Source organism: Phascolarctos cinereus, unplaced genomic scaffold, assembly GCF_003287225.1.
Source record: "Phascolarctos cinereus isolate Bilbo 61053 unplaced genomic scaffold, phaCin_HiC Scaffold_1;HRSCAF=81, whole genome shotgun sequence".
In the NCBI taxonomy this organism is placed as follows: domain Eukaryota; kingdom Metazoa; phylum Chordata; class Mammalia; order Diprotodontia; family Phascolarctidae; genus Phascolarctos; species Phascolarctos cinereus.
Genome location: NW_027555514.1, coordinates 178,173,112 through 178,189,419, shown reverse-complemented (window position 1 = coordinate 178,189,419; position 16,308 = coordinate 178,173,112). Strand labels below are relative to the sequence as shown.

Here is a 16,308-nt window from a genome sequence, read left to right as displayed (position 1 = left end):
ACTCTCCCTCCCCTATTGTTGCATGCCAGGAGGAGGAAGAGTTATTTCTTACCAGGTAGCAGCAGGAGGAAAGTAAGCTTCCTAACGAGTCTGAAGCATGAGATGCTTTCTCCTTTAAGAAGCTGAGGGTTCCCCTCCCTGACCTATGAAAGGAGATGCTGAAAGGATGGAGAATGTTTTCTCATGCCTGAACAGTTATAGGAACTGTTGCTCTCTCTCCCTTTTGGAAACCATATTTTTTTTCTGCCAAGTGGTGAGGGAGCAGTTATTGCCCTTCCCTGGAGAAAAATGGAGCTCCAGGGTGCTCTCAGTGAAGGTTTTTTGGCCATGAAGAGAAAGAACCAGCAGGGAAAATTTGCTGTGCTGCTGGACAAGAAGCCCTCGGGAGCAAGAGCCTGTTAGGATTAGTTAGATTGATGACATAGAACTGTTGTTGACTGTACTGAAGAGACATGATCCTCAGAAAGGAACAAGCTGAGGGTCTCCAGAGACAAGTAGGCAAACACATTAAGGCAAGTCATTAAACTGAGGCTCTAACATCCAAGTGGCTTAGATTGTGAGCAAGTGGGCTTCAACTAAGTTTTGGGGAGAGGAAACACTAAGGCTTGGAGGTAGGAGAACTCCCTGAAAAAGAAGGGGTTGTAAACATTATCTCTTCTTGTTATTACTTAGTTCTTCAATAAACCTGTTCTTTGTTAAGATTGTGTTAGCCTGGCTGCTTCCAGAGACAGAAGGGAGCAACAGTTTGGAGAGTGGTATGCTTTAAAAAATAGGAGCCAAATTTCTCATGTTCCCAGGGGTTACTCAAGATGGGGGCTAAGTATTATAGACTGTTATTGTTGAGACGCCGCAAAGATTGAATTTGGTCATTATGAGCCCAGAGCTGAGATCCTGAACTATAAATTACGAGGATTAGGGCATAGATGAAAAGGAGTGCAACACGTGATTTCAATCGAGCCCCATCTCATATACTGGATATGACTCTGGCCAAGCTTTTGTCGTAGTTTCTTTAAATCAAGGTAAAATGATCTACCTCCTTTAGCTATTGCGAAGAAGAATGAGAAAAATGTTTCTGAGGTACCCTGAAGTAGTCGCAAGAAACGTGCCCTATGACAACCAAGTCGTACCATTATTATTGAACCCTGTGCAGCCGGTTGGGACAAAGAAGCTCAGGTAATTTGCAAATATCGTACACTGGATAGGCAGAGACAAAAAAGAGGCAATCGTGGTGTTGGGAAAGAAGCAGAGTCCATTAAAAAAAAAGTGTACCAGGTTAAGGGCTTTGAGGAAAGACAAGGAGGAACTTGTCTTCTAAGTCTCAAGACTACGCATCTTTTCATAGATTCAGTTGCTAACCTAGCTTTTGATTGTCTAGCACAGACATACAAAGCTTTCTTAGCTTTTTTTTTTTGAACCGAAAAAGCTATACTTAACCAACAAAAATCCTTGGCCTCTCAATAACTGTTAATAACATAAGGTTCTTGAAAGAGGTGTTTTGGGGGTTGCTTTTAAATAGTAAAGCATCGAGCACCGTGGGCTTGCTTTCTCTCCAAACACCAGGACTAGGAAGCCGAAGGACGGACTCTGCGACCGGGGATCCAGGCTGGAGCATTTTTTTTCCCTTTCCCCCAACAGATCCCGGAACATTCCAAGTGGGAGGGAAGAGGTGTGGACAAGCTGGGGGCGCGGCTGCCGGGCTTGCGCCCCTCCCCCGGAAAGGGCCGGGGGGTGGGTGGGCAGAGGGCCCCGGCGCTAGACTGGAGACGTCAAGGGGCGGTGACTGGCCGCAGCCCCGGGTCCGGGCTCCGCAGCAGCCCAGCCCCAGCTGGAGCGCCGGCCCCGCTCCCGGGCGCGGTGCTGGAGGAGGAGGAGCGGGAGGGGGCGGCGTGCCGGGGGCGCGCCTCGTGGCCGTGCTCGCTCCCTCTGGGTCTCCCTCCCTCCCTTCCCTTCCTTCCCTCCCTCGCCTGTGCTACGGGCCGCAGGAGAAGGAGGCGGCGGCGGCGGCGGCGGCAGCTCGGGATCAGACATGGCGGCGGATCTGAACCTGGAGTGGATCTGCTCCTTGCCCCCAACCTGGACTTACGGGATCACCAAAGGCGGCCGCGTGTTTTTCATCAAGTAAAGAACCCAGGAAGGCTGGAGGAGGCGGGGGGAAGGGGGGAATGGGAAGGGAAGGGGGGAGCGACTGGAGAGGAAGACGAGGCAAGGAGAGGAGGGGGGAGACAGGAGAACGAGCGCCCCCACCCCCACTCCCCCCTCACTTTCCCGTCTGTCTCCCTTCCTGCAGCGAGGAGGCGAAGAGCACCACCTGGCTGCACCCCGTCACGGGAGAGGCCGTGGTCACCGGGCATCGGAGGCAGAGCCCAGGTAACCGCTCAGTCCTGCCCCCCCCCCTTTCCCAGCCCAGGCTATATGTGTGTGTGTATGTGTGCATGTGCATATATGTCTCCTCTTTTCGTCCCGCGCCTCCCAGGAAACTGTACCCCAATCTTTTCCCCGTCCCTGCCCGGGGCTTCTCAAGCCACCTGCACGGGAGCTGCGGCCACTCCCCCACAGGGAGGCGAGGTCTGGTGAGAACCCCCACCCCCATACAGTTAGAGGGGCAACCCAGGAGGTGCCCCGAACTTGGTGCGTGCTCCTCTTGGCCCAGCGCCACCCGATTATCTGTCCATTCATAGGATCTGAAACCCCTTAAGCATCGCCACCCTCCTCCCCCAACACATACACATACACTCTCTGTCTCTCTCACTCACCTTCTCACGCTAACCCCCACCCCTCACCTCTTCAGACTGCTGCCCTCTATTCTCTTGGCAGTGCTTGGAAATGATATCCTCCTTTAGACCTTTCCCCATCCCTGCCAGGACCCCTGCCTCCCACCCCACCTTAGTGCTCAGCATCCCTCTCGGAGCCAGAATAGTTCCGAAGCTCCATTTAACCTAGAACCCTGACCCTGCGTCTTGCAGGCAGTTACCCATACTCATTGAGTCCCCTGTCTTCTTGGGTCTTTCTTACTCATTCTCAGACCATCATTTTAATAAGTCCTGTCTGTGCCTCTTAATGGAGGTAATGGGTTCATACTCTGGCTTCCAATGCTTTTATACTATCTGCTCTTTAAAGGTGGGATTTATGTATAGGTGATTGCAGATAAGGGGGAGGAGAGAAACGGGGGGAGGTTGAGCTTTTTTCTGCGACAGTATAGCTGAAAAAAGCTTGCCCATTTCTCTCCTACCTCTGCTGTTGCCTCCTCCTCCTAGGAGTGAGCCTCTGGAGCTGGAGGAGGATTTTTGCAAGCTGCAGATGCTGGAGATCTAGATTGAAATTCCTTAGCAGTGGCAATGAGGTAGCAGATATTCCCCTGGAGACTCAGCAGTGCAAGCGGGCAAGGGCTTTGGGGGAGAGGGGGGACGTGGAGAGGGAGCTCAGAGATATGTCCATGGCTGTGGTTTGTTTAAATACTAAGTGTAAGTTGAATGGGAGAACTGTAGCAAAAATGCTGCTTCAGCTTTCCTTTGTCATTCTTTGTTTACATTAGTGAAACTTGTTTGTCTTAGAAAATGTTGCATGTTTTCTTTCTGGCTCCATCATAGGAGAGTTCCAAAAGCTTGAACAATGTGTGCTGTAGGTGGGAGACATTCAGTTTGCCTTCCTCCTTCACTAGTTTTTTATTAGTTCTCATTATTTGAAATAAATCACCAAGAAGAACGTTTAAGAAATGTGATAGCGTTCAGTTTAGTGACTAATCTCTCTAAATTTGCAGAAAGGTGGAGGAGGAAGAGAGTGGAGGAAAGGGAAAGTTAGTAACAGGCATGATGGGGTTGAATTTTTAGGGTTTTCTGACTAATATACTTAAGACCCTGCTGGCCTTTAACTTTAGTGTGTCATGTTATTGTCTTTCAGTGTACACATATCAATTCTTTTTGGTTATTAATAAATTCATTTAATAAAACACAATATAGTATGATATTTAAAGAAGCACCAAAATAAGGTGGAATTATACTTTTGGATGCTTATTTTGGTTATTCTATTCCAGCAGGCATTTATTAAGCACCCACTATTTGTCAGGTGATGGGGAGCCAAGACAAAGGCAAAAATAGACCCTAGACTCAAGGTTTACATTGTGTACATGGAAAAGTCAATTCAAAATTACATTGAAGATACATACAGACTGATTTTGTGCTGACTATGGGGAAGGTGTGCTAAAACAGGGAAGACTTTTTATGGAGGGCGAAATTTAGCTGAGAAGCCAGGGTTTGTAAAAGCTAGAGGTAAGGAGGAAAAGTAATTTTGGCATGGAGGGAGGTCTCTACAAAGATACCAAAACAGTAGTTGAAATGCTGTGTGCAAGAAACAGTAAATAGGAATAGAATGTGTATGGGGGGGGTAGAGATGCGGAATCACCTTTTAAAGATTATGTCTGGTCCCACCTTGTCATATCTGTCTGGCAGATCTGATAACATCCATGTACAGAGAAAAGGCTGTTCCTCTTTTATAGGGTATCCACTTTAATTTTTTCTCATGTGTCATTTTCTTCCTCTTGACTGGCTTTAGACTCAAGTCACTCTGTTATGTCAAGAAGGGACCAATTATTATTAATAAATAGCATGTACTACGTACATAGTGTTACCATAGTTTGCCTGACATATGAAGGTATATTAGTATTGTCTAATCTCTGAAAAAGTAAAAAACAGGAACTATGATATTTTAAATTTATGCAGTGTCAGATTTCTTTATCTTTAAATGTAGTACTCAAAAAGTTCTTCCTTTTATTTAAAACAGTAAGTTGTATGTCCTAAATAAGAAAAGTGGAAATTAATATACCCAAGAGGAAGGTGGCATGTAGGATTTGGTGGGAAACTTTTTTCTAAACCATTTTTTAAAATACTAAGGCTAGTACTTTTTAAGTGAGTCCCTTCTCTGTCATTCCCCTTCATACTTAAATCTAAAAGAATAATTGGTTCAGATAATTAGCTTTGATCCTGTGGTAGTATTGTAGTTGAATGAAGCAGATGCAGTGTCTTGTTTAAACTACTAAATTAATAGCCAAATCAGAGCCTGATTACATACATACAGTCTAATGTGTATCTGATGATGGGACTGTGTGTCATAAGAGGACCAGCCTAGTTAAGTTTAAAGAAGCTAGTTACCAGAAGTTTGGCCATTAGGTGATAAATATTTTTGGCCCCAGTAGCTCATGGAAGACAAACTACAAAGTCATGTATGGTTTGTGATCAGAGTCAGTGTACTTAATGGGTGAAACCCAAAGTCTTGAAGTATTGAAAAACAGGCAAATAATAACAGGAATGTTCCCCTTAATGTCCATTAATCTTTCCAGCGTAGAAATACATTTAACAAGTAAGAATAGCTGATCTAACTGAAATTACATTAATTTTGTGTGTGTATTTTAGATTTGCCTACTGGTTGGGAAGAAGCATATACTTTTGAAGGAGCAAGATACTATATAAAGTAAGTTGTTTGTGTTCCAACACTTCATATTGATGTTTTGATTATTGTCATTAATGTATTTTATTGTATGTTTAGATCTGCAATAAGATAGTATTTCTAGTTCATTCTGTATCATATATTCTATTGGAATTTGAACAAAGCAAGATTGTTGAACTGTTCTATAAAATTACCTGACTGGTATCTTTTTGAATTGGAAATGTGGCAGTTCAAGTGTTCTTTTCAGAGCCAGATAGAAAAAAAAAACCATAAATATTTCATCCATCTAAAGTATAAACTACTGCATTTAGAACTTTGGTTGGTTCTGTTGATATCACTGAGGGCAGATGTATCTGTGAGAATGGATCATTATCCCACAAATAATGCCCCCCTCCATGTTTTGGGTTTTTTTTTTTTTGAAATTTTTTCAATTAAAGCAAAAGTGATCGATTTGAACTTATTTCCCAGGCTTCTCATGAAGGTAATGCTGAGCCGTGAACAGTCTCAGTAAGAGGGCAAAAGGTAGAATGAGGTGTGGCATGACATATTTCACTGGTATTAAGCTCATAGAAAAGGGCCTTCAAAAAACACATATTGACATTATTTTTTTTGGTCCATTATATCTTGATTCATTTTGTTAAATATTTTCCAGTTACATTTAAATCTCTCTCCTTTCGACTCTGGTATAATGGATAGAGGGCCAGCTCTGGTTCTGAGATGACCTGGGTTCAAGTCCTTTCTCTGACACATGCTAGCTGTTTGACCTTGGGCAACTTACTTAATCATCAAGTCTTCCTCAACTTGAATTACTATAATTTAACCTCTCAAAGCCCCAGGCACCTCTGTAAGACTCTTAAGTTATAAAAAAGTTGTTGATTTGTGTGCTGAGGTTCCCTATTCCAAAGAATAATCATTCTGGATCCAAAAAACCCTCAAAACCCAAGGAAGGGAACTATCTGGATATTTCACAAAATTGAATGATTGAGAATTGTTTGCTTTTTTGTAAAGTTTTATGTTTTATTTATTTAAACAAAAGGATAAGATTCAGAAAGGTGAATAGTTGTGCCATTAAAACCAATTTGTCCAAGTATAAAATTATTCTTTCCCTTAATCTTTCAACTAATTTTAGTGAATCATGAGTTTAATTCTTGGGATGACTGCAAATGCTTGAAGTTTGAGGTTTGTTTGTTTTTTTAATTCAAGGCCAAACTTAACTAGAGTGTCCTTGTTTTAAATTGACTCTCATAATCAGGTCTTGTGAGAATTTTGCAATTAGCTATGTAACTTTACTATGATAGTTTCATGAACTTTATTCTTGTTGTACCACGACTTGGCATATATGGGGAACTTTCATTACTTTTAAGTGTCTTTGAACTTTTCAGAACATAATTATATATAGATGTCAGATGGCCTCTATTGTGTGAATTATTAAGAAAGCTTGCTTTTGTTGGAGTGGATGGAAGTAGGATGAAAAATAAAGTAAGGTAGAAAGCAAATCGATAAATTAGTCATGCTCTGGAATTTTCTCTCACAAATTCGGGGAAGTACTATTATAAATGAATTCATGTTGGGGGAAGATATACTATATCTCATCATTACTGACTCAAGAAGTAGTACTAATAAAGGAGTGCGCAGTTTCTATATTGTTTCCTAGTACAGGTTTAAGTAATGTTAAAATGAATATTTTGACATGGAAAGGAATGCTGAATTTCTTTTATATACTATTTTTAAGTGAGGGTCTTAATATGTCTGGTGAAAGAATACATGATTTTCCAGAAGTTTAAGTGGTAGCAACCACTGTATTTTGGTCACAATATAATATATAATATAATAATGTAATAAATAATATAATATAGTAAATCATAGATTTGGTCCAGGAAGGAACCTTATACATCATCTAGTTCATCTGTTTCATTTTATGAATGAGGAAACTGAGGGCCACCAGGGACATGATATAGCTCGCTCACACAGGTAGTAATTGGCAAGGCCAGGATTCAAACTTGGGTTCTCTAATTCCATATAGGAAGAAAAGAATAAAATAAGTATTTATGAAGCACCTACTATGTGCTAGGCACTGTACTAATATTTTCTCTTTTAATCCTCACAGCAACTCTAGGAAATTGTACTATTATTATCACCATTTTGCAGTTGAAAAAACTGAAGCAGGCTGATATTTAAGTGACAGCTAGTGTTGTCTGAGGCAGAATTGAACTCAGGTTCACCTACCTGAAATTTTAAAGAATGGTAGTTATATTAGAACCCCTGAACTATTATTTTAATGTTTTTAAACATTTACATTTTAAAATAACTGTATGAAAATATAATGCAATTATTACTGATCAATGTAATTGAATAGATATATTTAGAAAACTAATATTTTAAATTGACAATTTACTCTCTGAGATTCGTTTTGGTATAGTAGAAAGAGGAATCGGTTGAGGCTCAAATTAAAATCTTGGCATGTGATGCTTTCTGTATTGCCATAGGCAAGTCATTTCTCTTTTTTGAGAATATTTTTTCATCTGTAAAATGGTAATAATATCTGCAGTATCAGCTTCGTAATATTTCTGAATTCAGGTAAGACATATGTGCAGGATGTTTTTGAAAGCTTAAAGTAGTCTTTGAATAGTCAATTGTGTTTTGTTTTTTAAATTTCTGGACTGTGTCTCAAAAATACAGGAACCATAGGCTGTTATTGGTCTGGGTTAGAGTTGCCTAGCAAGGGCTAGTAAGAATGTAATTGCTGAAGTGTCTTGCAAATCCAATCAAATGAGCTCTAAAGTGGAAAGGAAAGAGAAGAGGGTTGGGAGTAGGAGGAGGGGAACGCATCATATCCCAAGTTAGAAAAATACCACAGTGTAGAAGAATAGCTGTAGAGGCACTTAGATGCTCACAAGCGAAAAAATTCCGAAAGGAAGCCAATAAGAGGACTATCGCTTTCCATACACAAGCATGAGCAACCAATAAGATAAACCAGAGACAAACACAAGGAGGTATATTTTAAAGACGAGGACTGCTACTTCAGGTAGTTGAGGTAGAAGCAGAGATGCTTCTGAAGAAGAAAGATCCAAAAGATGTCATTAGAGAAATATTTGTTGAAAAGAAATGGGCTGTTCATGGAGTAAGAGGGTAAGTGGGATAATTGGACAGGTTGGACACTCCATTGTTATCCTACAATGTCAAGAGAACATTAGAAAGGCCCTCAGAATATTCACTGGGGGCCTGAACTGTGAAAAGCCTGTGGCAGGAGATGGACTAGAGTCATCTTACTGAATGGGCAAGCTGGAATGATTTGTAGTCTGCATTGTTGGAGGGAATACCCATGTTGATGATTCATTGGAATGTTGGAGAATTTTTCTCTTCTAAGGAGAATGTTCTTGGATTTAGAAATGACAAAACAACAGTGGCTAATGGGAAGTTGATACTCAGACTGAGGAGATAGTAAGAAAGCATAAGATTGCCTTGATCAATTCAAATCACCAGACCTCATTTATCTACATCCAAGGGTACTGAAGGAACTGGTGGATTTGACTACCAAGCCACTGTACGTAATCTTTGAAAGAAGGAAAGATTTGAGAGGATTGGAGAAGGATAAATGCCCTGGGTTGTTTTTTTTTTTTAAGGGGAGAAAATGGCATAAGCAGGTACGCTTAACTTGAATTTCTGGTAAACTTCTGGAATATAGGGACAGTCAGTGAACCTTGGAAAAGGAATTAGTGATTCAGTGTGAATTAAGTTCCGGGTACAGTGGCCACCAAAAGCCAGCCTGGCTTCATCAAGAACAGATTATGCCATCCTAATTTTATTTCCCTTTTTTTGTTTTTTTGACAGGGCTACTAGATGGGTAAGTAAGGGACATAGGGAGATGATAGTTTACATTTATATCATGCTTTATGTTACCTCACTTGGTACTCAAAGCCCCTTTGTGAGGGTACTATCCCCATTTTACAAATGAGACTGAGGATCGCTGATTAAATTCCTCACCCCAGGATCACATAGGGCTCTTTCTGTGGTACCATATTGACTCTTGCTATGCTCTAGAATTCAGAGGTGGGGAACCTGCAGGCTCGAGGCCCTCTAGGTCCTAAAGTGCTGCCCTTTGACTGAATCCATACTTCACAGAACAAAACCTTTTACTAAGAGCACCTAGAGAGCCACCCCTGCTCTAGATGAAGTTTTCTCAAATGGATCTGTAATTTCATCAATTGAGAAGTTCCCCCCAGTGGTGCAGATTGCAACCCTATCATTACCTGCCTATCCTGTGTGTCCATTCTTTCAAAACTTATAGGGCAGCTAGGTGGCACAGTGGATAGAGCACTGGCCTTGGAGTTAGGAGAACCTGAGTTCAAATGTGGCCTCACACACTTGGCACTTAACTAGCTGTGTGAACGGGGGCAAGTCACTCAACTCCATTGCATCACCAAAAAGCAAAGCAAAAAAACAAAACAAAAACCCCCACCTACACAGGGTGGTCTTTCACCTTGATGAAAGCCCTCTTTGCTTTCTCTCAATCTTGCTGGGTACCAGTAGAGCACTCTTGTCTTCTTGTCATCCCTTTCTGTTGACATATGATTAGCCCATCTTCTCTCATACATTTATTTGATGACATCTTATTCTTCAGAGTACCACCTTGGTTAAATGTTGCAGCCTGTTCACCCACACCAGGCACCCTATATATATAGTTTACTTGGATTTTTTTTTAAAGAAAATATTTGTGTTACTCTTATGGATAAGAAATATGGGCTGAATGATAGTTCAGTTAGATGGAGTTGACAGTAGTTGAATTCTCAGCTTGAAAAAGCAGTAAATAAAGAATTAATGTCAAGTTTTAAAGATGTTTAGAATAAGGTAATAATTGTAGACAATCTATAACATAAGTCTTTCATTTTAAAGAGTTTAACCAAAGAAAAGTTAATGCTTAAAAATAAATTCCTTATCTTAAAGATAAATATTTAATGCTGTATTTTCTTCTTAGAGAATAATTGCATATAAAGGCTCCAAATCTAATCATTCCATTTTGATTTTACTGTCCAGTTTAGGTTCCATTTACGTGAAAGAGTTTCCCCTCACAATGGAGTACCATTTACTTTTAATTTCTCTGATGTGTCTTTAGAAAAGAAAATTATTGTTATAACAGTTTTTATTATAAGAGAGTATTGCAACTTGTGTATAGCTTTAAATTTTCTGTATTCTTATTCTTGGTCATGTGACTTGGCTTAAATTGTAGAAGCTAATCCATCATGTTTGAAATTAACAAAGCATTTGGAAATAGTGCTTACTTACGAAAAAGGCTGCTTATTCATCCTATAATGACTGGTCATTTAACATGTCATGATGTGTCAGCCAATCTCCTTTTGTGCATCATGGCTTTGCCCTAGTAAACTTAGAGTGCCAAAGATATCTCAAAAGTACTCTCAGAAGTTGTAATGAGCAGCAGTTGGTAGAATAAGTCAGCGCTATGCAGATTGTTTAATTGAACATTAATGTTGATGCTTTCTTTAACATAAGGTTAAAATTTTATAAAATGATAATAGGGCAGCATTTTGCTTTTATATAAGGCTTCATCTCAACATAAGTATACTGAAATATAACTACAATTTAAGATTTAGATTTCAAACTACCCTGTCACTAGTTTTAAAGGTGATGAAGTCTTTTAGGAAAGATTAATGTGATGATATATAACCATTTGCATTTATGCAGCACTTTATACTTAACTTGGAATGCTTTAGGAGCTATTAATTTATTAGGTAATGAAATAATTAGTCCTTGACCTCAAGGAGTTTAAGGAGATAAGACATATAAATATATTTGCCATCTTGGATTTTTTTTAAAGCCGAGTGCAAAAAAGCAGAAGGAAGGGCAGGTAATAGAGAATGAGTATAAGACTGTTAAAGGAATCCATAGTGGATATTGGAAAAAAAGCAGTAACCACAAAACCAACATGGCTTTATCAAGACATACCATACTAACCTGATTTCCCTTTCTAACAGAGTTCCTAAACGTGTGTGTGTGTGTGTGTGTGTGTGTGTGTGTGTGTGTGTGTGTGAGTGAGAGAGAGAGAGAGAGAGAGAGAGAGAAATATAATTGGGGACTACTGTAGATATAGTTTGCCTGGATTTTAGAAAAACGTTTGATAAAGATTAATGCTGTTCTTGGAGAAAAGATAGGGAGCTGTGGTTTAGATGATTCATGTAATAGAGTTGGCTTTGATTGATACCTCAGGAATAGTCATTAATGGTTTGGTGTTAGTTTGGAAAGAGATTTTTAATAGTGTCCCAATGATCTGTTTGGCCTCATGCTGTTTACATTTTATCAGTGACTTATAGAAAGGTGTGCTTGGATAGATGGCATGCTTTTCAAATTTGCACATATGACTGGGGGAAGGGGGATTAGTCAATTATATTAATGACAAGGTATAAAAAGACCTTGACAGGTTAGAATGTTGGACCACTTCCAAAGGATAATTCTAATAAAGATTAACAAAATCTTAGAGTTGGGTTTAAAAAAAAATCAAAAAGATCAATGTTATCTGTGCACTCTGGGGGAGATGTGGCTAGTTTACATGCAAAAAATTGGGGGTTCCTCAAAATCAAAAGAATTAATGTTGATTTAACAAATACTCCTCAAAGAATGAGTATTTGTTAAGAGCTTACTATGTGCTACGCAAAGAAAGGCAAAAAAAACCTCAAACAAACATGTCCTTGTCCTCAAGGAACTTATATTCTAATGGGAGAGACAACTTGTAAATAATTACATGCAGAATATCCACAGAGTAAAGAGAAGATAATCTCAGAGACAAGGCACTAGTATTGGAGAGACTAGAAAGACCTCCTTCAAAAAGTGGGATTGTTTTTTAGCGAAGTCTTGAAGGAAGTCAGGGAAGCCAAGAGTTGGAGATAGGTAGAAAGAACATTCTAGCCATGGGGACTAGCCAGTGCAAAGGCATAGAAATGGAATTGGTGACTGTGAGGGACAGCAAGTAGGCCAACGTAGCTGGATCATAAAGTATATTAAGAAAATCACTTTGGGAACCAATTGGAGAGTGGATTGGAAGTAGGAGAGACTCAGTGCAGGGAGACCAATTGTGATACAGTTGTCTAAGTGAGAGGTGATGATCTTCTCTCCTAGGCTGGGGACTGTGTGACTAGAGAAGAGATCATAATCCTGCTTTTCTTTGGTTGTACTGTGTATGTTTATTGTCTAGATGAAAGGACATTGACAAACTAGAAAGTTTCCAGAGGAAGGTGACCAAGATAGTAAGATGAATGGAAGCCATAGCATAAGAATTATTTGAAGGATCTTGGAATACTTAGCATGGCAATAACTTAGGAGAGGCATAATGTCTGTTTTGAAGTATTTCAAGAAGCTAGGTGGTGCAGTGGATAGAGCTCCAGGCCTTGGAGTAGGAGGACCTGAGTTCAAATGTGGCCTCAGACACATAAGACTCATCATCTGTGTGACAGTGAGCAAGTCACTTAACCCCATTGCCTGGCCCTCCCAAAAAAAATACACAATTGAAGTATTTCAAGAGCTGTTACCAGACAAGAAGTAGGAAATAGGATTAGAAGGCTTAGGTTTGGGCTTTTTGTCCCCCAGAATTTGGATCTACAATTAGAAGTTGAAGGGCCATCAGATTTAGGTTTGCATTAAGGAAAACTTCCTAATAGAGCTAACCAGAAGTGTAACTAGGCTATCTTTGGAGGTAAAAGTCTTCCTCTCCTTTAAGGAAAGAACTATATGATCACTTATCAAGGACATCTTGGTCAGAAATCCCCTCTGAGGTTCCTTCCAATTCTTGTGTTCTTCAGTTCTGACAGATAGGGTTCTTTATTTTTGTATCTCCACAAGTGGCATTATAGGTAGCTAGCATTTACATAGCCCTTTAAGGTTTGCAAAGTGCTTTGCTTATTTGATCTTCACAGCAACTTTGGGAAGTAGGTGCTATTATTATCCTTATTTTATGATGAGGAAACTGAGTCTGAGAGGCGTAAAATGACTTGCCACAAGTCACATGGTGTCTGAGGTCACATTTGAACTCAGGTCTTCGTAACTCCCAGTGCAGTGACTCTATCCACTGTGCCACACAGCTGCTGCATACTTAGTACCACTTGGTAGGCACTCAGTATACATTTAATTTAGGTACAAATACATATTAAAAACATTAGTGAAAATGCTGTATAGATATTTAAAATGCTTCCTTTGCAGTTTTAGAAAAAGGTGATTCTGGTGAAAATTATTTTTTATTGTTTAGAAGAACTGGTCTGGGAGGAAAAGCATAGGATTTGGAGTCAGAGGGACCTACCTGTGTTTTAATCCTAGCCTTGTTTTTCAGTTTCCACACCTGTTAAATGAAATTGAACTAAATGATCTCTGAGGTCATTCTAAATCTAACTCTGTGATCTGGTTGTACCTTTTGTGCATAGGTAATTTTTAAATGTATGTGAAACTAAAAATTGTGCTTATATTTGATATCAGAGGATGCATTTCATTTGTCATTTGTTTTTTGCTGCCCCAGTAAGGCTTAATATTTTATTTTAGAGCCTTTAAAAATACAAATTTTCTTAGTTCTGAAGTCCTAGTGTTTCCCTCTAGTTTAATATAGAGTAGCTTTCATTTTACTGTTGATGTTTAATGTTTAGGTAATGGGAGAAAAATGAAGCTAAAATATACCAATATTATATAAAATATAAGTAAGTTTATTTGTAGTAAGTTAGATAAAAGAATAAAGATGCTTTATCCTTTGGATTTTTGGGTTTTTTTTTTAGTGATTTTTATTCTTTGAAGTAATAGAATTTTAAGGGATGAATAGTTTTATCTAAATTTAGACATTAACTTTCTAGAGTTGAGTTTTTTGTCTTATAACAAGGTGGTAATTTTAATTCAAGGAGTTAGAAAGATGATATATACTAATAAGGCTGTTAGTGAGACTTTATAGAATGGAAGTTTAAAAATCCCCTCCAAAATATGTTTTGTCTTAATCAACACTTATTGATCAGTTACTGTGCTGGGTGACAGGGATATTGTTGTAGGATCACTGTCTTTAAGGGACTAGAGCTTTATTGAAAGCAAGTTCCACTAAATCAGGAGTCGGTGATCTTTCTTGATTCCTGAATGCCACCAGTGGGGTTAAGTAAAAAATGGCACTATAGGGTAGAGAGCATGAGTAAAAGAGAAAGGAAAAATAAAAGGAGTTAGAACAAGGAAATAAAATAGGAAAAAGGTTGAAATATTGGCAATGGGGAGTAGTAGGGTGCTACTAAAATTTAAACTAGGCGTTCAAAAAGATTCTAAAGTAATTTTTGTTGCTCATTGGAAGATATTTTGTCACAAATTAGAAAGACTTCTCAAGTCACATATTAAGTAGTTGGGGTGTGCCTTTGTATCAGAAGTTCTAGCTCATTTCAAGGGGGAGAACAAACTTGCCGAACTAGTCACACAGGATTTCCTGTACCTCTTTTGATTTTGAGATTAAGCAGAAATACCTCTTTAATTTTAGATTATTCTAAGATGTCAAATTTCATATTAATGAAGCTCCACATCGGATTAATGAAAGTATTCTGTCTAGCTAGGTAAGGCTCCCTGCCAATTATTTCAACAACAATATATATATAAATTTATTAAGTACATTTTACTGCATACAAGCATGGTGCTGTTTTCTGAGACCAAAGACCTGAAAAGGGGAGAAGCCTGCCCCTAAAGTGTTTACGTTCTTTTAGTTGATACAGCATGTACACAGAAGAATTCAAGGTACTTGAGGAAGAGAACAGGGCATTAGATAAATTGGGAAATTGAGAAAAGCTTTATGGAGAAGTTGTTACCTCAGTAGCTTTCAGAAAGATAAGATTTCTGATAGGTTGAGATGAGCAGGGGCATGCAGTCTAGGCAAAGGGGCTGCTTAAATGTATGCATGAAGATAAAGATGGAAGCATTACTAAACATTCTGTGGCAGGCACTGAGCTTCCTACTGGGAATATGAAGCCAAAAATGAAACAGCCTGTAACCTCAGGGAACTTACATATATAAATAAGAAACAAAATAAGTACAAGAAAAACAATGAGATGACTTGGGGCTGAGGGTCAGTACTGGGAATGTGAAGGGCTTCAAACGTCAAAGAAATTTGCCCTTGGCTGTGGAGACAGTAGTCACCTATTGGAGTTTATTGAATAGATGAGTAACATGGTCAAGAACTGTGCTGTAGGAACATCACTTTGTGGAGTATGTTGGGAGGAGAAAATTTGAGACAAGGAGACCAATTAGGAAGCTATGGCAATAGTTCAGGTAAGGTGATCAGAGCATGAACTAAGAAGTTAAGTATGGAAAATGTGAGTTTAAATGACAAGACTTGGAGCCGATTAGATATGTGGGGTAGGGGACAGTGAAGAGTCAGTGTGTTCATGAGGTTCCAGAGGTGAGGGAGATCTAAAGAAAGTTGAACTGTTTTTAAATGCCATCTTTTCCCCTTTGCTTTCTAATACTATTTATACAGACTTATCAGAAGTCTTCACACTTCAGCCTGTGTCTTTCTGACTGGTTCACTTCAAATATCCCCTTACCTAAATCTGTTTGCCCTCTTCTGCCCTTTCTGGCTTAGTTGCCTCTTCCATCTAACTAATCCATAGGAGCTGCAGCCTGTGGATTCTGCTTGAACCTGAATCTGTAACACCCAGTTAAGCTCTCGTTATTTTATTTTTTTAAGTTAATTTTTATAAATTTTTGTTGATCTTTTTTGCATCACCAAAATTTTCCCTGGTATTTCTCTCCTCTCCCCCTCCCGTATAATTTGCATTGCTTTTTAATAGGTGCCATGCCTCTCCAGTACAACTTTTCACGTTACCACCAAAGAAATCTTCCTGTTGTACCAACCGTTCT

The 16,308-nt window shown here is 39.3% G+C and overlaps 1 protein-coding gene across 33 annotated transcripts in view; it reads left to right on the top strand.

Moving 5' to 3' along the window:
- The first annotated feature begins 1,937 nt into the window (after nucleotides 1-1,937).
- The window catches only part of PLEKHA5 (pleckstrin homology domain containing A5), a 191,290-nt gene continuing 176,919 nt past the window's right edge, over nucleotides 1,938-16,308 (top strand). For all 33 annotated transcript variants that reach the window (XR_002326103.2, XM_078155326.1, XM_078155328.1 and 30 more), the window contains exons 1-3: nucleotides 1,938-2,118; nucleotides 2,288-2,367; nucleotides 5,406-5,463. Coding sequence is in view for 32 of the 33 variants with exons in the window: in XM_078155326.1 (XP_078011452.1) it covers nucleotides 2,027-2,118; nucleotides 2,288-2,367; nucleotides 5,406-5,463 (230 nt within the window). In the remaining variant the exon portion in view is untranslated. The remainder of the gene's footprint in view (nucleotides 2,119-2,287; nucleotides 2,368-5,405; nucleotides 5,464-16,308) is intronic.